This window comes from Zonotrichia albicollis, chromosome 19, assembly GCF_047830755.1.
Source record: "Zonotrichia albicollis isolate bZonAlb1 chromosome 19, bZonAlb1.hap1, whole genome shotgun sequence".
Lineage (NCBI taxonomy): Eukaryota > Metazoa > Chordata > Aves > Passeriformes > Passerellidae > Zonotrichia > Zonotrichia albicollis.
Window position 1 is genome coordinate 9936984 of NC_133837.1, and position 19990 is coordinate 9956973.

At 43.0% G+C, this 19990-nt stretch overlaps 2 protein-coding genes and 2 non-coding genes across 5 annotated transcripts in view; 2 read left to right on the forward strand and 2 right to left on the reverse strand.

Moving 5' to 3' along the window:
- ERN1 (endoplasmic reticulum to nucleus signaling 1) overlaps nucleotides 1–10678 on the reverse strand; it is a 31137-nt gene extending 20459 nt beyond the window's left edge. The window contains exons 1-2 of the mRNA XM_074554909.1: nucleotides 10327–10678; nucleotides 796–907 (exon numbers count right to left, since the gene is read on the reverse strand). Coding sequence (XP_074411010.1) covers nucleotides 796–907; nucleotides 10327–10404 — 190 coding nt within the window. The 5' untranslated portion in view covers nucleotides 10405–10678. The remainder of the gene's footprint in view (nucleotides 1–795; nucleotides 908–10326) is intronic.
- A 1660-nt stretch (nucleotides 10679–12338) lies between these two features.
- Nucleotides 12339–12404, forward strand: LOC113459710 (small nucleolar RNA SNORD104). The gene has a single exon (XR_003381209.1). It is a non-coding gene; the product is annotated as a small nucleolar RNA SNORD104 (small nucleolar RNA).
- Nucleotides 12405–12571: 167 nt separating this feature from the next.
- LOC113459711 (small nucleolar RNA SNORA76) lies at nucleotides 12572–12701 on the forward strand. The gene has a single exon (XR_003381210.1). It is a non-coding gene; the product is annotated as a small nucleolar RNA SNORA76 (small nucleolar RNA).
- Nucleotides 12702–13505: 804 nt separating this feature from the next.
- Nucleotides 13506–19990, reverse strand: part of TEX2 (testis expressed 2) — a 46108-nt gene continuing 39623 nt past the window's right edge. For both annotated transcript variants that reach the window (XM_074555107.1, XM_074555106.1), the window contains exons 9-12: nucleotides 19379–19501; nucleotides 16958–17167; nucleotides 16309–16429; nucleotides 13506–15509 (exon numbers count right to left, since the gene is read on the reverse strand). In XM_074555107.1, the coding sequence (XP_074411208.1) occupies nucleotides 15387–15509; nucleotides 16309–16429; nucleotides 16958–17167; nucleotides 19379–19501 (577 nt within the window). In that variant the 3' untranslated portion in view covers nucleotides 13506–15386. The remainder of the gene's footprint in view (nucleotides 15510–16308; nucleotides 16430–16957; nucleotides 17168–19378; nucleotides 19502–19990) is intronic.

Below are 19990 nucleotides of genomic sequence, written 5' to 3' on the forward strand. Positions count from 1 at the left end.
TGGGTGCTGCAGACACCAGATAGGCACAATCCATTCCCCAGCACTTCAGCTCACCTACTAAACTGGCAGGTTTAAGAGCAGAGGACAGAATGATGCTGTCACTGACTCCTTCCACTTGACCCTCTAATTTATTTCCAGAAGTGAAGGTGCTACTATCACCTCTGCCCTACTTAACCAGAGTCCCACTAAACAAAATTTGCTACTTTTGTTTACAAATACTAATTTTTTTCATTAAGACAGAGCTAGCTGTGCTCAGTAATTAAAATTACAAAATCACTTCCAATCACTGAACAATGTTAAATTCCTTTATACAAGTTCAGTTCTTTTATTTAAAAAAACTGTGTGTTCCTAAACATCTGTTATAGAAAAATCCCTGAGGTTTGCACTGCACCAGAGAATGTAAGGTATTCCAGAGACAGAATCCTGCAATCCTCCTGCCATCAGTTCCACAAGCTGACACATCTATTCTGTTCTGTGCTTGCTTATATTGCAGTCATTCCCATAAAACATGACACCTACCAATTAAACATCCTTAAACATCCAGGGGAAACAAACAAGCAAACAAAACTCCCCAAAACCTAAAAAAAAAAACCTCACATAAACCTGGAAATACCTACAAGTGAAATTATGAAGATGAACATGACTCTAGAAAAACTGTAGCTTAATTCTGGAACAGGAACAAAATTAAAAAAGAAAAGAAAGTATTTACCAGATTTTACAAGAGTTGGAATGGCCAATTAATTTGCCTGTTATTTCTGCAATTGAGTAGAGGCCATCAGGACACCTCCTGCTCACCTTCTTTTAAAGTCCACTTGATTGCTCCTGTCCTCTTGCTGACAGCATGCAAACTTCCATCCAGGGTTGAAACAAACAACAGTGTTTCTGGCACAGTTACTGAGCTGCTGTTCTGGAAAAGAAAAACCACTATGATGAGTATGATTATTTACTACAGAGTTTACTCATAACTGTCAGACAGTACATGGGCTAGAACATCTCTTCTTTTAAATGCCCAGACTGAACAATTTTCTTGCCCCTTTGAATTCAGTGATGTTTGGTTTGGTTTGGTTAATTTTCTGTTAACACTGCAGATGTCACTGTGCTAAGCTCCTCTAGAAACACACTGGGATGTGCTTTTACTCCACCTCCATTTCCAATTTGATATCAAATCTTCTTGCACTAGAATGAGGAGAGACCAGAGGCAGGGCTGATCTAGGCAAGGACTGACAAAGGGACCAGGCAGTAAGCTGTGAAGGGTGGGGAAGTTCAGAGCAGCTCAGAGAAGCCACATGTCAATGTTAGTGGCATTCTCCTCCCAGGCACACAGAACAGCCTCTGCCAGGTTCAGTCCCCTAGAAATGAAGGGACATTGGCTGGGAAGACCCTGGATAAATACAACTGATCAAGGACCAATAAAGTCTCCTGTGGCTGACAGATGGAGCTGCAAGCACTGTCAGCTCTCTGAGCAAGGGCAAAATACTCAGGAGAGATGCACTTTAAAGGCTGGAGCTGATCCATACTGGTCAATCTCTTAATTGTGGGTTTACACCTCATGTCTCCCAATACTGTCCTTCTGCAGTACAGAGTAAAGAGCACTGCTAAGGCATGTAAGGATGAGCAGTGATCCCTGAGAAAGCAGCTGGCTGCAGGGCCCAAACCTCCATTTCCCACTCCAATTCATCCTGCCCTGGGGAGCAGTTTGGTGCCACTGCCCTTCCTCCAGCCCAAGCAGGTTTTGAGCTTGGCCCTTGCAGGAAAAGGAACTTTATTAAAAGGGCATCACACAAACACCAAGGACTCAGAACTGTGCAGTTATTGTGGGAACTAAGTCCAAGGTGTTCCATCACACAAAGCAGAACCAGCATGTTCATTTAATGCCTGCTCTTTTCTTCCTGCCTAAAGATGATCCCAGACATCCTAAGACTGACCCATTTCTGATTTCCAGAGGAAAAGTTTTTGCTCAAGTAGCTTTTCATTTGCAGGCTGCATCTGCATTGCTCATCTGTGTGACACCTGCCACGTTTCAAAGTTTCACAGTTAAATATAGTTCTTAACCTACCACACAAAATGAAAATATATTCATTTTACATAATTAATGTCTTCAATGACATATTGTAAAAAACAATTACTGGTCATGTAAAAATTACTGCAAAGCAAAATACGTAATTGCCAAATTAAAATACAAGGAATAACTTTCTTTGAACAGCTATACATTTTAGTGCAATCCAACTAAAGCATTATATTTTCAGGCAAAGCACAGAGCTAAAAGGATATTATAACACAGTGCTAACTCGCCAACACTCAGGTTGCACCTATAAATATTGTACATGCTCCTTTGCAGTCACAATCAGCTGGAGCACACCATTGTAAAACACACAGTGCAGAAAAAAAATGGAAGTACAAGTCAACAGTATAGCAACCACGGATCAGAAATAATTGCTGGAGGGTCAGAAAAAAATGGGAGAAGTATCTAACACATAAATAATATTCATTACATGACATCATTAAATTATGCAGGCTGCACAGCCATCTGCACTTAGATAAAATATTTACATCTGGGATTAAACTCTGCAGTGTTTGTTCAAAAGGGACAGTGGATAACAGTTGCCCTATAAAAAAGCACCTCAAGATGTTCCTGATCAGAGCTGAACCCACAGCACCTCTCCAGCCTAACAACCTGAGTGGGTGTAAGAGCAGAGGGGCTCTGATGCAAAGTTAGGAGATCTCAGTCAACTGTACTATTACTTTTGTTAAACCATTGTAGCCACTGTATCAAAGTAATTAATGCAAATTTTGTCCCCTAGGTATTTTTGTACACAAAACTACACTTAGGACGGTGAAGCTGATTAACCATCATTAGTCAAACAACCCAGACTCACTGATTCTGCAGTGAGGGGGGAAGACACAGCCCACGCTCCACTCTCACAACCCTTCAGGGCTGAAAACCATCTGATTGTGAGGCTCAGTTTAGTAAACACAGTGAAACTGCACCTAGTGTGAAACAGTAAATTGAGCAAGAAAATACAACTGTTAAAGATAGGAAATTAAAACTATTCGAGTTCCTTTAAACTGCAGGTGGGAATTGGACACCCAGAATGTAATGACTAGTGTTGAAGTTTAGTTGCAACTAAAATACGACATACAGCAAACCCACAATATTGTCTGCATATACAGGGTAAGATTGTTTTTCTAGGCTACTTCTTATTTTCTATACAAGTCTTATCTTTATCTTATCTTACAGAATCAGTATATTCTTCATAAACCATGTTCTCTTCCTGTCTTCTGATTAAGAAACAAATACATGTAACATTTTCACAAAACATTTGCCTGTAAAATAACCACCATGAGTATGGTTGGGTACCACATATCAGGAATACACAGTGTATAGAACATTACTTGTTGTAGATTGTAGATTTAACACTTTCATAATTAACATTTGAATATTCATTTATTGGGGCATCAAGGATACAGAAATTAAGGAACCAAATGTGAGCTCTGAAACTCCGATCAAAACATCAGTAACCAGTATTATCTTCCAGATTGTTGGTGTTTTAGCAGGTTCCCAGGACTTGGGACCAAACAGAAAGTGTGAACACGCAAAGGGTTCCTCTGCACGCTGCACTCAGAGCAGGAAAACATTTCTGTTCTTCCCTCCAGTCACAAGGTGAACAACAGAGAAAGAAAACTGTAGCTGAAGAAGGGCTCCTGCAAGTTTCAGTGGAAAACCAAATGAACACCTGGCTGTTGCCTAGACAGTTCTCAGATATGACCAAGATTGTGAAATCCCAACAGCTCTTTCTAAGCTTTTGGTGTGGGAGGGGAGAAGCACCACTTCCAGCTACATCCCATGGTGTATGGCATGGTTAACAGGGAGAGGTGAACCTTCCTGGGGTGGGAAAGGAGTTGTGGCAGGGTTAACAGGGAGAGATGAACTTCCCTGGGTGGGAAGGACCTGTGGCAGGGTTAACGGGGAGAGGTGAACCTTCCTGGGGTGGAAGGACTTGTGGCAGGGTTAACAGGGAGAGGTGAACTTCCCTGGGGTGGGAAGGACCTGTGGCAGGGTTAACGGGGAGAGGTGAACCTTCCTGGGGTGGAAGGACTTGTGGCAGGGTTAACAGGGAGAGATGAACTTCCCTGGGGTGGGAAAGGAGTTGTGGCATGGTTAGCAGGTGTCTGGTGTGGTTAACAGGGAGAGATGAACTTTCCTGGGGTGGGAAAGGACTTGTGGCATGGTTAACAGGGAGATGTAAACCTTCCTGGGGTGGAAGGACTTGGGGCATGGTTAACAGGGAGATGTGAACTTCCCTGGGGTGGGAAGGACTTGTGGCATGGTTAGCAGGTGTCTGGTGTGGTTAACAGGGAGAGATGAACTTCCCTGGGTGGGGAAGGAGTTGTGGCATGGTTAACAGATGTCTGGCATGGTTAACAGGGAGATGTGCACTTCCCTGGGGTGGAAGGACTTGGGGCATTCCCAGGCACCATGGGAACAGCACCTGGAAGAGCCACAGGTGTCTCCAGCCAGGAACCCGCCTGCTCTGGGCCCAGCTCTGCTCCCTGGGAGGGAAACCAGCACTGCAGCCCCGGGGTTCCTGGGATGAGGAGATGCTGCCACATTTGTGCATCGTTTCCCTGTAAAATACACGGCTTTTCTGATGTTCTCCCTCAAAGCCCTTCCCCCCAGCAGCTCAGGTCTGTGTCTAAGTTTCACTTCTTCTGAAGGGCTTTCTTATAGTCAGCTATCAAAGTCACATTGATGTGGTCACTGCAGCCCTGTGTGTTGGAGATAACATCTCCTTTGGGGGAAAGACTGAATATAGGGCAGATTTCATTAGTTCTTCCCTTACTTCTAAATTTGTATTTGAACACAGATGAAATACATAAAATGCCACGATTAAAATCAGCCATTCACTCATAATTTTCAAAGCACATGATACCAGGCAGTTGACATCACCCAGCTCAGCAGCACACTGACCCTGGTGAAGCATCTGACCTAAATTTAAAAAAACTTTGTAGATTTTGCTATGCAATATTGCTCATTTATTTTGCTCAGTATCTACAGTAATCACTTGGAGAAGGCTAGGGAGTTAGTATAATACGGAAACAAGGCTTTATTCTTTGAAATTTTATCAAGTGATAGAAAATTGAACAGATTATTTGAATAATTACTTGTGTTTTATCCAGACTGAAAAATTAAAAATACTTTCTCTTGGTTTTATTCGTGACTTTTATCAGTGGCTAGAGGCCAAAGTATCAAAGTTGCAAATATTGAATAGATTTGATTTTGAACACAAAGCTTTGTAATTAATTGATAAATGGATTAATTAAAGCCTGGGATAAGCACTGCAATGAAAAATGACCAAAATTATAAAAATCTGTATGTACAAGACATGCTTGTTTTCATTTTTCTATGAAGTATGCAAGAGCTTTCTCCACCACAAAAAGACATCACAATCCCAGTCCTGAGACAGACTCTATAACTGGGTAACACAGATCCTGTGCTCCCTCCCTGCGGGTGAGGTCCCAACTGTTGTGATGCAATGCAAATTCTTAAGAGATTTTACTTCATATTGCAATCCTATTTCTAGGAAGATACATCAACTGACTCCAAAAAAATATAAAAATATGTCAGGACATGAAGCAACTAAGCAAAAAGAACTCAATTTAGTGAACAAAGAAAATGAGACCTGGCTTTGTTCCTTCTTTCATTTCATCTGAAATTGCTGCATCTATTTTAACACCTACCCTCTTTGGAATTCAGTAAGAGCTTCTACTGCCCTGACAGTCTGTACTCATAACAATCTTCCACATCAACAGCTATATAAGTTAACAATTTACAAGAATTTGAAATTACATGGGGACTGCTTTAGAATTAATTTTAATCATTCAAACGACAAGGCCTCATTGATTCAAATTTGACAAAAGTTTTAAAGTTGACTGCTAATAATCTGTAACAACCTAAAATTTGTGACTAAGCAGAAACCAGCATTTTTAAGCTACAACAGAAATATACTATCCACTAGAAAAAGAAATTAACTTTATATATACTAGTTAAGTCTCCCATAAGAATCTTCCCCTCAGTCTAGATCTACCATATCTTTAGATTAAATGTTTTAGAAATCCAAGTAACAAAATTACTCAAAGCAATTCTGAAGGACCTGGCAGTCAAGGGAAGGTCAGTGAAAGCTGCAGAACAAGTTCTGGTGTGTGTGTGGTGCAGTTCAATGTCAAGGGTGATAACATCTTCCTTCACCCCAATAGCTCAGATTCTTCTAAGGGTTAGCAAAGCTATGCCTTAGTTTGTTTTATTATGTTAGAAGAAAACAGATTCCCACGGCAATAATTTTTTTCTATTAATTCATCTGCTTAAAATCACCATTTTTGAAATGAAGGTCACCAGGAAGGCACAAATTGCACTGAAGTCAGTGGGGAAAGCAGACAGAAAACCAGGCCACGGAGTTCCTTGAGGTCACAGCTCTGCAACCCAGAAATCCATTTTGCTGTGGGGGTGATACCACAAGAGGTTCTTCAAGTATGAAGAACAGGAAAACACTTCCCAGTGGCCCCGGATGGGTGTCTGTGACAGGGTGTGCTGATTGCAAGAACTGTTACTGATTTCATAGAGATAATTGTGTGCTCACTTGTAAAGAAAACTGTGCCATGTCTTAGCACAGGTCTTATTAGGGTAATAATTTTCTTTTCTGAGTCAAGTAGGAATACATAGGCACCAAACTTAATGTGTTGGGCTGATGGATGATAAACGACGGATGGTTTGCTAACTATAACATCCCTCTAATTTCTTTGATAATGCCTGGCTTACCAAACCAAAATGTTGACGAGATACAAATTATCACTCAAGGAAAAAAAATCCCTGATATTCCTCACTCCATACTTAGCCTCATAAACATCAGGCTGTGCACTCCCATTTTACTCCAAAACTATTAAAAACCAGCTTCAGCATTGACAGCACCAGACATTACCCTCACAACAACAAAAGGCCTATACCATAACTGATGCTGTGGGAACCACAGCTGGTAAACCAATAAGGACCCAAAGCAAAATATTTTTAGACATTAGCACACACTGCAAGCACTTGGCATATTCATCACAGACAGCCTGTGAATCATTACCCTGCTTTTGACAGCTATCTCATTACACTGCCAGGCTACAGGCTAAGGCTCCCTGGGCATGATAAAACCAGGCCATGGAGAAAGTCTTTGTAAAATTCAGTAAACTACAGGGGGAGTTTTCCAGTATAACTAATAATGAAGCTAAGATATGAAGGAGAATTGACAGAAATATGCTTTATCTTCTTTAGAAAGTGAAACCAAATCCACAGATCTTTCAATCTTAAACTGAATCCTACCATGTCTTTGTTAGGCATTTCTCATCACTCTGTAACCCAGTTCAGTGAATTCTCATTCATACAGCCATTCATACACCCACCCTCCATGCAATGGAAAAACTGAGCAGTGCAGGAGATCCACTCCAACTGTTCCCTGCCTGGACTCACCTTGGAGAGGTCTCTCCAGCTGAGCCTCACATTTGATTCTCTGTGTAAAACCCAAATGTATTTCAACAGCCACAGCCCAAATGACAGCAGAGTTATAAACACGTGAATTTATACTCCACAACAGAGTTGTCCATGATAATTTAGGTGTGGAAGACAAATTTACATTTCCCTCCCCCACCAAAAAAACCTCTAAACCCTATTATATTATTTTTTTGAGCAACTAAGGAGATCTGCAACTCAAATAAAAAGTATTGATTAACTCAGTGCTTGAATATGTCCTCCGTAAACCTTCTGCTGTCTCGCATGGGTTTTCACACCTATCAGCTCTCTGGCCAAACACCTCATGCTGAGATAAAGAACACAGCAGAAGCAGCAGCACCTGGCTGAGGCTGGGGTTTTTCCACATCAGGTGCTGCCTGCACAGGGTAACCCAGCACTGAAGCCGTCCCACCGGCTGCAGGAGGGCCAGAGCCGTGCTCCAAATGCCACTTTAATCCCACACAGCTTGGTATTCTTCAGTTGCACTGACTCCACAAACAAACACGGTTTGGAACATCCCAGGGCTCAAAAAAACAAGGGATTTTTCACTCTAAAGACAGCTGTAAATCATTACTGTGTAATATTGATGGCAACTGTAATTTACTGACAGCTCTACTGCATTTCTCATTGCTCTATCGAGATTTCACCTTTTTAATGTGCTCCCATTCATTGGAGGGCAGTTCCAAGAGCTGTAAACTGTGTACCCAAGCAGCAAGAAACAGCATTTTCCTGTCTGTAAAGAACAGACAGGAAAGGAAGACCTTGTATGAATTTATACAAACTTAAAAAAAAAATTAGAGATGAGATATTAGGTAACAAAGAGTACATTTATCAGCCAAAGAATTTACAAAACAGCAGATCACCACCACCACTCTTAAAAGAAATCTACAGAAAAAACAATCTGCAAAATCTTTCGGTAACCTCATGTTTTCAAGTTACCTCAACACTGAAATCGTATGCCAGTCTTTCTCCTGGGAGTTCATTATTCAAGTGACATGAATAGTTTTAAATAAACCTCCACAGTTAAATGGGTTATTCACAGGTGAGATGACTGGGACTAAGTTCACAGCAATGAAAACTAATTCTGAAAAGCAACTGTACTACAGAATAGATTCCAACTTGGAAGTCGTGGTGAGGATCTACAGCTCGCAGGGTAAGAGCCAAGAAAAGGAACAGAAATGGAGAACTCAGACACTGAACTGAGGTGAGATGGCAGAGAAGGGAAACCAAGGGAAAAGGGAAATCTAGAGAAAAGATGGGCTGAATTCTACCAGGACATGAGTCCAGTCTTTTGTGATTATGCAAGTAAAATTATATAAAATTTAGCAATAATCTGTTGATTTCAAAAATATTTTACGTATTTAAAAATATTTCTTAATGTTTTTATTCAGGACTGTTTTTAAAACTCAGTGAGTTGCAAATCAGTATTTTCCTTGCAAAATCTGAAGCCCAAACCTGTAAGCGCCCTGAAAAGACCTCAGTCCAGCCTTACAGTCCAGTCTAAGACAAACACATTAGCACTCTACAATAAAGATTGTAAAGTAATTTTTGTTGACAGCCTGCATTTAATTTTTTCCAGTTTCCTAATCAACTAACAAGACTAGGTATGTTGCCAGCTTAACTGCTAATGTGTTTACTTTACTTCTAAAGAAGGGGAGTGGAGTTATTGTATCACAGGTGAAAAACAAAACCTTCAGCTTTGCTTAACCTGAACTAGAACCCCATATATTACAGCAGCCTTTTCAGGTAACAATGAACAATCCATCAAAGAACATAACCTAAAGCTTTCTTGTGCTACACGTGACTATAATGGAAACTGAATGCCAGATGGCCTTTTCATTGTCTCCTGATCTGCAGAACCTGCTAGCAAGCACACCTTTCAGAAGGGAATTTTTGAAGTTAGCTCTCTATCTCAGTACACACACAGCAGACAGCACCCACTGTAAAGTACACTGTTTAAAATTATTACCTCTGTAAAAATAATCTGCTCAGCATTCCATCTGCTTTGCACCAGTTTCCCTATTCCATGCACTTTTATTGCTCCACCTATTGCAATACCTTATAAGCAACCTGGTTATTTCTTAAGAGGTTTCGTAGGGCAGTGACTCGTGCACTTTGTCTTCCACCTTTGAATTTAAAACTGTGGATTTGGATCCCAACCAACCACATGTACGTTAATGCACATTGCAGTATTTGCTCTGGAAACAGAATGATCAAAATGCCAAGACAGTATAGAAGGTATGTAGGCAGCACATGTATTTTGTTATCAATACATTCAATACATGTCAATACAATGTGTGGGGTTTTTTCCAGAAAAAAAAAAAACAAACCCCCATACTGATTAAGGGACAGCGGACTTTCTAGCATGTCTCACTGGTTCCCGACACATCTACATAGTTTCAGTTTACAAAAGTTTCTTTGTACTACTGTTTCAAAAGTTTTTCTGTGCTACTTTTTACAACTGTCTCGTGGGAAATGAACTGTGTTTTCACGCAGCGAGGATTATGACATACACGTCCAGGTTACACGCCAGGTGGGGCTCAGCTGCAGGTACAGGGCTGTTGGGCTGGGGCAGGCTGTGGGGCTGCAGCCCCCCAGGGCTGCCTGCGCGCACAGGGGCACACGGCGTTAGCGACGGTGGGCAGGCGGTGTGCTGGCTCTGCGGGCACCCCCGGCAAACCCTCGCTAAGCCCGGCGGGACCCCCCCAGCTCCCCTCCCGCGGCCCTCCCCGTGCCCCGGCTGCCCCTGCCGTTCTCCGGCCCAGCGGGCCCGGGCTTACCGCGAGCCTCGGCGGGAGCAGCAGCAGCAGCAGCAGCAGCGCGGCCAGGCTGAGGAGGAGGCGGCGGAGCGGCTCCATGGCTGCACCGCGGGGCCGCTCCCCCCGCACGGCCCTGCCTCCGGAGCGGCGCGTCCGGCGCTCCCCGCGGCGGGCGGGGCGGGCTCAGGGACCGCCCGGCCGGGACACGCACGTCAGCCGCGGGCGGACGGGCCGGGCACCGCGCTCAGGGACCGCCCGGGCAGCCGCAGCCTCTGGGGCCTTTGAGCGGCCAGAGATGGTCCGCGGTTTCGCGCCGCTGCCGGAGCCTCCCCGTTCGTGTGAGCCCCGACCCAACCGGGGCTCGGCTGGCAGCCCATGGGGAACAGCGCGGTGCGGTGGCAGCTGGCTACTGCTGCTTTGTTTTTGTACAAAAATATCTAAATCTAGGCAGCACCAGTCAGTCGCCTCCCTCCCCCGGCACCAGCCTGCCCGGAATGCTCAGGGGTTGCAAGGGGCTGCCCAAGGGAGATGATGGAGTCACCGGACCTTGGAGGTGTTTGAGGCATCTGGATCTGCCACTGAGTGATACTTAATGGTTTGGGGGCTACAGTGGCAATGCTGGGTAGACAGTTGGACCTGATGATCTTAAATGTCTATTCCAGCCTTGATGACTCTGTGATTCTTGTTTTCCTACAGGTTTCGTATTTTCAGAACAGATCATGCCAAATGTATTTGGCATAGCTCCTGCCTTTGACAGACATAGTTAACTCTGGGCCTTGCAAGGCCTTCAATAAATGCCAAAAAAGAAGCCCCTACATGCCCCTTTGAACCAAAAGACTGGTCCAGGCTTCTCTGAACAGATAAAAATAAAACACAAAAAGTATTGAACCAGATGGAAGAAGCTTCAAACAGAAGAGAGTAAATTTAGAGTGCCTGGCAAAGGCCCAGTGTTCAGCCACCTATTTATATAACAAAGCCACTTTGTCCTTGTACATATTGTTTGCTTTTTAATGGTGATATCACTAATGGAGCTGCAGGGCACACGGAGTTCTGGGCATGCTGTATGCACACACGAGCTCCCATAGTGAGCTGCCTTTGATAGTGGGCAGGAGATGTAATAATCACCCAGAATCACAGAATACCCTGCCCTGGGAGGGACTGAGGATCATCAAGTTCAACTCCTGCTCAAGACACCCCAGCAATCCCAGTGCCTCAGAGCCTTGTCCAAATGACAACCTGACCTGTAAATCTGAATACTTAAAAATACACTGGAGCTACAAACCACACCGTGATTCCAGTTCTCCGATGCGTTTCTTTATGGGGCCTTGGCTTTTAAGAATTTGTGCCATGTGAGAACAAGAAAACCCCTAAAAACACTGTGTGTGCCATGGCAGTAGCACCCTGCTACATTAGAGGAGGAATTTATCAGTTGCTGTAAAAATACTGTAGTGTGCCAGATCCAAGCTGGAGTTATTTCACACTAGTGTCTCCCATGGCCTCACAGGAAATTAAAAAAAAAAAACAAAAAAACCAGCTGAGGTAGGAGGGGAGTCGGGTGTTGGTGAGCACCCTCAGCCCCCAGCTGCTCCCCTCAGGAGCTACCTCAACACCTGCTCTGCCGGGGCAGATCTGAGTGAAGCCTCAGCTTTTATATTTTTAATACTGAGCCTTATTTCTTCCCAGCAACAAAGCGCTAGAGCAAACTAGAAAGAGTACTACTGTTCCCGAAAAGGCGAAAAGCTGCCTCACACGGTGGGGGACGACACGAAACCACCGCGCCCCCTCAGACCCCGCCCTTGACCTCCCTGGTTCGCCCCGCCCGCTGCCCTCACGCGGCTCCGCCCACCCTCTCGTGCACAGCAACCAGATCAGCACGTGACCCCAGATTCCAATCCTATTGGGCAAGACAAGGAGGGCGGGTCTAGCCTCTCTATAAAAGAGAGCGCGGCGGTTTCTGGGTCTTTCTCTCGCCGTAGCCAGCAAGGTGAGCGGAGCGGTAGGAGCAGAGCGGGGCGGGCGGGCGGCGAGGCCGGGCCGCGATGATGTCTCTTGACACGTGTTAGACTGCTGACATACGTGAAGCAAAACTACTTCTGAGCGCCCCGGCTGCGTCCACCCTGCGGGGCGGCCGGGGTGTAGGGCATCAATAACCTCCCCTTTACTCTCGGTGTTTTGCAGGGCCCGTGCAGCGACCGGCGGCCGGGAGCGGCGGTAAATAAAGCTTTTGTCACCCAAAGCGTGTCCGGCTGGTTCTTCCGCGCGTGCCGCACTGCCTTTGACCCGGCGGTGCCCGCCTGGCGCCGCCGGCCAAGCAGCGGTGCTACAGCGAAGCGCTTGTTCATAACTGGTGCTGCTCGGCCTGACCCGGGCGGTGCTTTTAAAAGCAAGTGACATTTGTTCGCGAGTGCGTGTCACCCTCGCAGGACACAGCGGCGGAGGGCGTGGGGCCTGCGGATCCTGCCAGGGGAGCCCGTTCCGGCCGGAGGGCGGTGCCAGGCCCAGGCAGAGCCGGGGCACTATGGCGGTGCCGTGCCGCTGAACCCGCCGGCGCGGCGGCTCTAGTTTTACAGCAGTAGTTTTACAGCAGTAGTTCAGGGTTAGGTTGTAAAAAGGAGCAAAAGCCTTGGGATTCCTGCCGAGCTGTTGCAGGAGTGGAGCAGCTGGGTTAGGCAGGAGAAATGCATCCAGGGCTGGGGGCCATTGTGCGTGTGGTGCAAAACACTTTAAAAAACAGCTGTGACTGAGCTGCAGCTTCTCAAGGGGGGTATGCTTTTAACACACGCCAATAGGGGGAGGTACAGCATCTTCTATCAGTTCAAAAGATCTGTAACTGCACAGGACTACACGGGCAGGAATAGGGCAGGGCAGGCAGCCTGTAAGGGATCATTGAGTTCCCAGGGGCTCTTACAGCTGGCAGAAGTGGATGCAGGGCAGCTCTGTACCAGGTATGTGAACATGTTCTTGCAGCATATTCCTCATATGAATACTAGCTGCTGGGGTGAACTTTAGTTTCATGGCAGTAAAATTAAATTTAACTTTCAGAGCTCAGCACTGGTTAACCCTGAAACTGTCATGCCACCACCACCAGGTACATCTGCAAAGCACAGGGCACGCTCATATTAGGAAGCTCCCTTTCTAAAGTTTTTAATACAACTTGGACTAGATAGTAGTTGAATGCTGTAGAAATGAAATTTACTGACTTGTTTGACATGGGATAAATTTATTTAATAAAACAAAGCAAGCAGATTGTAGTTACCCACATTTTATGAAGTGCAGTATGACAATCTTGTGTAATAAGTCTAAATCTGTTTACACATTAGTGCATCTAGTCCTTTGACTTAAGTTATTGCACATAGAAATTAACTCATATAAAAGACCTGCGTACAAGACATGCAGACTTCATGAAAGGCAAATAATGCCTACAAAAATCAGCAACCCCAGAATATACACAGCCTGGAATGGTCAAGGAGGAGTTCAGGTAACAAATATAACTACTAATATTTCAATTAAAGGTAACCAAAATAGGTGTTCAAATATAGAATTAATTTTAAATATATTAAATGCTTTTGTTTCAGGCAAGGTGCTGTTTAAAAAACCTTCAATATAATAGCTTCATTTAGAGATGGTAAATCATCAAGTTATACATGGAAATTTTGATTTACATCAAATGTGACAACACAACATACAAAAAATTTCTTAAAAAATTACTTGGAAAAAAAAAAAAGAAAACATGTTATAAAAGGAGAGCAAAAACTCACCTTCTTTGTAAACTAATAAAACGTTTTCTGACAGCCATGAATAGTTGGCAACACTGAGTATCAGAAAAATATGAAGTGTTAAGGAGTGGATATGTAGTGTTCAAACCTTGAATTTACTGCATACATTTAGCCTTGATTCATTACACCTGACAAATAAAAGGCAGTTCCCCATTCCCCTTTAGTTTTGGCCACTAAATAGCAGAAAGAGTCTTTAATCATGATCAGCTCAAACAACTGCAATGCTTCAATTCCTATGCCATAAAGTCCAAGGAACCAATGCATGGGGTGAAAATCTGTCAGCCACAGCTGCTTCCACAGCCAGCAGGTGCTGCCGTGTCCGGGGCTGTAACTGAGGATCTGGGCCCTGGCTGTAAACACAGTGCAATGGAAAAGACTCACAGCAACAAACTCCTGTCAGAAAGAACTGGGTGTTCCATCACAGCAAGAGGCTCTATGCACAGTTAGGTCACTACTGGAGATGTGCAGTGTTGACACTTGGTGTGTGTGCTCATGTCTAGAAACATTCAGAATTAATCAGGAACCAAGGTGATTGTACCTCACTATAAGGCGGCTTGCTATGGTTTGGTCTCATGGCTTTACCAATTATTTTTCCTCATTTAAAAAATCTGACAGTCCCACCTTCACTGATAATTGTGTGTTTTATGGCTAATTGCTTCCCCAAAAAAGCACAAGTTCTGTATGAAAAAAAGTAATGTGTATACAGCACATTGAATCACAATATTACCTATACATCCAATTTACATTCTTTAATCCTGAAAGCATTTCATATTTCGATTGCTTGACACAAGCTATTGACTGCAGAAGTGAAAGAACAAAAAACAGTTCATTCTACACCTCCAACTGCCTGAGAAAGAAAAATATTCTTCCAGTTTTATAAATTCATTCCTTATTTAGGATTTTTTCCATTTGGCACGCAGTTCCTTTGCTGCCAAACAACTTTTCAATGCTTTAATGCACATTAACATAGCATGAAAACAAGCTGAACAAAAGGTGCATCAACAAGCTCCTTGATCTGTTACATTTGAGTTCCTCCTCCCTCCCCACAAAGAACAGGTCACCTCAGCCTCCCAGTTAAAATCCTGATGGCAGCCAGTACAAAAATAAATCAGCTTAATGGAATGGAACTTCATGTAGCTGAAGTACACGGGAACAATAACCAGGCAAGTGAGCACACAGGAACGGGGAAAGGCAGTCCTTGGGAGGGGGGAGAGTGGCACAAGTTAAGGACAAGAACTACAGCACAGTTTATAAAACCATGAGAGTAACTTTTATAATACTGTAAACTGCAAGAGTCTTCACATGTCATGGTTGATCAGAGGCCTCCGTGCTCAGATCTTGAGGAGGGCACGTGGAGGAGCGGGGATCCATGGCTGAGTGCATTAAAGGAATATAGACATCATCCATGTTTGGCATGACAAAGATTTTCTGGGAAAAAGATGCAATGAAATGAAGTTATATTTCATATGTCACTTGAAACCTTAGTTTTCAATTTTTGTTTAAAAAATGCAACACATTTACAGAGAAAAGGTTCAAGCTCAGCATTTTTTCAGTCAGTGCAGTGCCCATTAACTGAAACCATTTTGTTGTGTTACAGTTGTAAATGAAACTCAGAAATATTGGTACCTCTGCATATTTCATTTAATTAAAATGGCACTACAGGAAACATCACCAACTTTTCCTAATTGCTTTCTCAGGTCTTACCCACCCATATACTTTCAAAATGTACTTTTAGTAAAATAACTGATTTTGATTTCTGGTTGATTGTATAGGTTGGGGTCCAGAATCAAGCTGGCTACTATTCCTATCCTACATGTATTTGGAGAGGGCTTCTTCCTTTTTGCACTGTAGTCAACATAATTTTTTTAAAAATTACTTTAAAGGAAGCAGTAAGAAGAAGTAGCACCTTATCCTTAATTTTAGGCAAAAATTTGGGCACCTATCATTAAGAACATGTAGGATCATGTTCTTATTTGAGTACAGCAAATTTTACCATGGTACCTATTTCAAAGAAATGTTATTTTCATCTCTAAAACAGATTTCCACCCAGATCTACACATGAGTCTTGAGACCATCCCAGCAATCAGTTTCAGCTGAGCTCTCAGCATCCATCCCACTGGCTGGGAGCAGTGGAGGACATGACTAATTATAAATGGAATAGAGGACATGTGACAATTAAACACCCCAAAACTATCATCAGTTAAAGGGGAATGTAGAGGAAACACACCTGGAACTCCTGTTCCAGTTTCCTTGCTATCCAGTCTGTTACATGAACCAGAGTCACTTCTCTCTCACCAAGTTTTGGCCGCGCTTTTAACTCCAGGTAGGGAGGCCTTCGGAAGCCGTACCTGGAGAGAGAACACAGAGCAGGATTTACTACAGACACCCCAACAAAATGAGTACTTAAACCTGTACCAATAAGCTCTTAGTAACAGTTCCTACCTCAGTTACAACCAATCTGTACTGCTCCTTGCCCAGAACCCACCTGTGTCACTACAGGACATGAAAGAACACAAGTTCACACACTGCTGTTCTCAAGGTGAAGAAAAAAGGGAAGTTTATGTTCTGGCTCCAACATTTACAGTTTTCCAAAAGTGACAGTGGATTGGAGGGTGACAGTGCCACCTCTCCAATGACAATGGACAAACCAACAGTCCATCAGCTTTCTCCTCCTCCATAAAGGAATGCAAAACAATGAGCTATTTACAGAAAGCGTGTGAGAAAATTCATTACAAGAATGTCAATGTCAGAAGGCTTAGAAAATCTTAAAAAATCAGGGTGACACACTTGAGTCAGGCTTTACTTTTTTTCTTAGCTGCAACCCCTCACATAGCACACCTGAAACACTGCCCAGCTCTGCTCTGAGCTCCTCTTACCATATTCTGTCAGTGGGTGGAGGTGGAATGTTAATCACTAGTGTTCCTCTGCACTCCTGTACTTCAACTGTTAGCAGCAATGGAGTATTGGAGACCTCTTCAATTTTTTTCTTAATAAACTCAGTCTCTGTTGCTTTCTGAAAGTATTTTGACTTCGTAATTTTATCCACAATTCTCATGATTTTACTTGTCCGATGTCCTCCAACATACCTTTAGATAGAGAATAAAAAAAGGACATCAAGATAATTTTCTTAAACTTATTTGCTAGGACAGACATGGATCTTCTGTTATATCATTAAAGTTTTTTTGATACAAAAATTCTGACCAGATATGTGGCCAAGCAGTTCATCCTAGGGCCTGCACCCAGCAGCTGTGTTCTGTCAGCTACAGGTGTGTGGCACAAACTCTGTTCAGCCTGAACACTCCTTCCCAGATGGCACTGGAAACACAACAAGTTTTAAAATTGCAAATACACTTAGATCATTAATGCCAGCAGGATGGCATGAGAAGTGACAACTTTACTACCATTCCAAAAAAATTTTAGAGACCCTGATACACCAAGATGTGCAAATATCATCAGCATGGAAGGCCCAACCATTGTGTCTGATTATTTAACTGTGTATGCTGGACAGAAGTGTTTTCATTTTAAGGTACTGTAGCATTTACAAGTATAAGTACACTGAAAAAGAAGAGGAAAACAGTTTTGGCAGTGGGTGGAATGATATTCCAAAAATGGTTAACTGTGTCTGCAGAAAGTGGGCTTTTCCTGGCAATTGTGTCAGACAGCATTCCTGGCTTTTCAAACAGATGCTTTAAGGGCTGAATATGTTTTTTCTTACCCCTATCTCATGTTGGAAATACACACTCCAAAAATAGCACATTTGGTATTTTCCACACACTATATCATGTCTAATTGTGGCTCTTGGTGTTACATAGCAGAGATAACCTTCCTAAGGAAATGACATTTTCTTATCCAGGGAAAAAAATAAAATTATTCTTACACAAACTTTTACAGTTTTGTTCTTAGCACAACATAAGACAAAAAACTGTTCAATGAAATAAAAAAAAAAAAAATTTTATACTAGCTGTATCTTTACCCAGAGAAAGAAGTTATTCTCCCACCAGTTTCTATAGTGGTAGCAATGCAGATTTTTAATAGGTGTAAGAAAATTTTTTCAGTATTTTACATTAAGATTCTTCATTCTCTCTCTTTGTCCTCTTGATAAAGAGTTCTTTATATGATCTATGAATTTCAAGATATGAAATGCAGTTAAAAAAATATCAATTGCAGTAATTCAAACAACTCTTCACACAATTTTCAGAAGTGTTCAGGAGTAAAATACTAAAATTCTCTGGAACATTTTGAATAAGTCATGAGTCTGCTGGTATATTCACTGTAAAAATCACTTGGATATGTTCAGACATAGAAAACATTGTGACTGTCTCAGACATTCTGGGCTCAGACATTCAGCTTTCTCACTGCATGGCATAATTGCAATCAGATGCAGAAAGCAAAAAATCAAGAGCCGCAGCCAAAACAAGGAATGATGTGGCATCACTGATGTTGGGAAATTTTCTTTGAAATCCATGCAGAGCATCAGAGGGCAGTATTGCACAGCCCAGACACGTGAAATCCTCAAGGAAAAAAGACCAAAACTGATCAAGAAAAACAGGCTTGAGTAACAGTTGTTTTCTTAAAGAAAAGAAAATGGAACGATGTGACGGTGTTTGTAGGGATCTCAGGATGAGGAAAGAGATGAGGATGTGACTCCATGTTTCAGAAGGCTTGATTTATTATTTTATGATATATATTATATTAAAACTATACTAAAAGAATAGAAGAAAAGATTTCATCAGAAGGCCAGCTAAGAATAGAAAAGGAATGAATAACAAAGGTTTGTGTCTCGTACAGAGTCTAAGCCAGCTGACTGTGATTGGCCATTAATTAGAAACAACAGGAGACCAATCACAGATGCACCTGTTGCATAACACAGCAGCAGATAATCATTGTTTACATTTTGTTTTTGAGGCTTCTCAGCTTCTCAAGAGAAAAATCCTAAAGAAAGGATTTTTCATAAAATGTGTCTGACAGAATGACAGCAATAAGGGATCAGCAGGATAAGCACAGGGGTAATACTGCATAGAGAGGGTTTCAAGGTTTCACACAAAATCCTGTTCTTGGCTCTGCTACCAGGTAGAACACGCTGGGGAAGGTGCCCAGAGCTTCTCTGGCCTCCCAGCAATGCAGCAGAGGAGGGATGGGAGGGAGGTGCCCAGGGCAGGGTGGGCTGATCAGGGCTGCCCTGGCCATGGAGCTGGGGCTGCTTCACTGCTTGGGCACCTCACACTCTGCATTCTGGGCACAGAGAGCATCCCAGCACTGGCACCAGCCAGCAGGTGTGGCATTAACAAACAGCTCACCCTTCTCCTCCTGGGGTCAGCTGCTTCTCTCCTGCCAGCTCAGGAGCATCATCCTCCTCCGAAGAGCCGGCGCTGGAGGATTCCTCATCGCTGTCTGCAAGACAATATGCCCTTGGCCTGAAACTGAAACAAGGCAATTTCCAGGTCAAATGTAATATCCTTAAATAGATATTCATCCTGTACAGCTTTGGCTGACATTACAGGTTTCTGAACTGTCCCCTCCCCTGTATTATAAATGCTATCTAAAAAGAACAAAACCAAAACCACTCTGAAGCCAGTCTGGCAGAACCAGCTTTCAAAACAGAAATCTGTTTTTCCCAGTGGAACATAATCCTTCATGAAAGAGGCTGGCACGGGGGTGGCTATTCTACATACTCAAATCACATGTGGAGATTATTCAAAATACATTTGGAAGCATCTCTGTTGTTGCTCATGGTTTTTCATGAGTTGAGCAGAATTAGGATTGGACAGATCATTTTGTTTGAATGTCACGGGGAAAAAAGTGAAGTAATAAACAAGTGTTGCCCTTGGGTACACAATACCACACAGTAGTGACTAATTCCTAGACTTGAACTGTGGAAGATTTTATGTACATAGTCACAAGAAAAATTT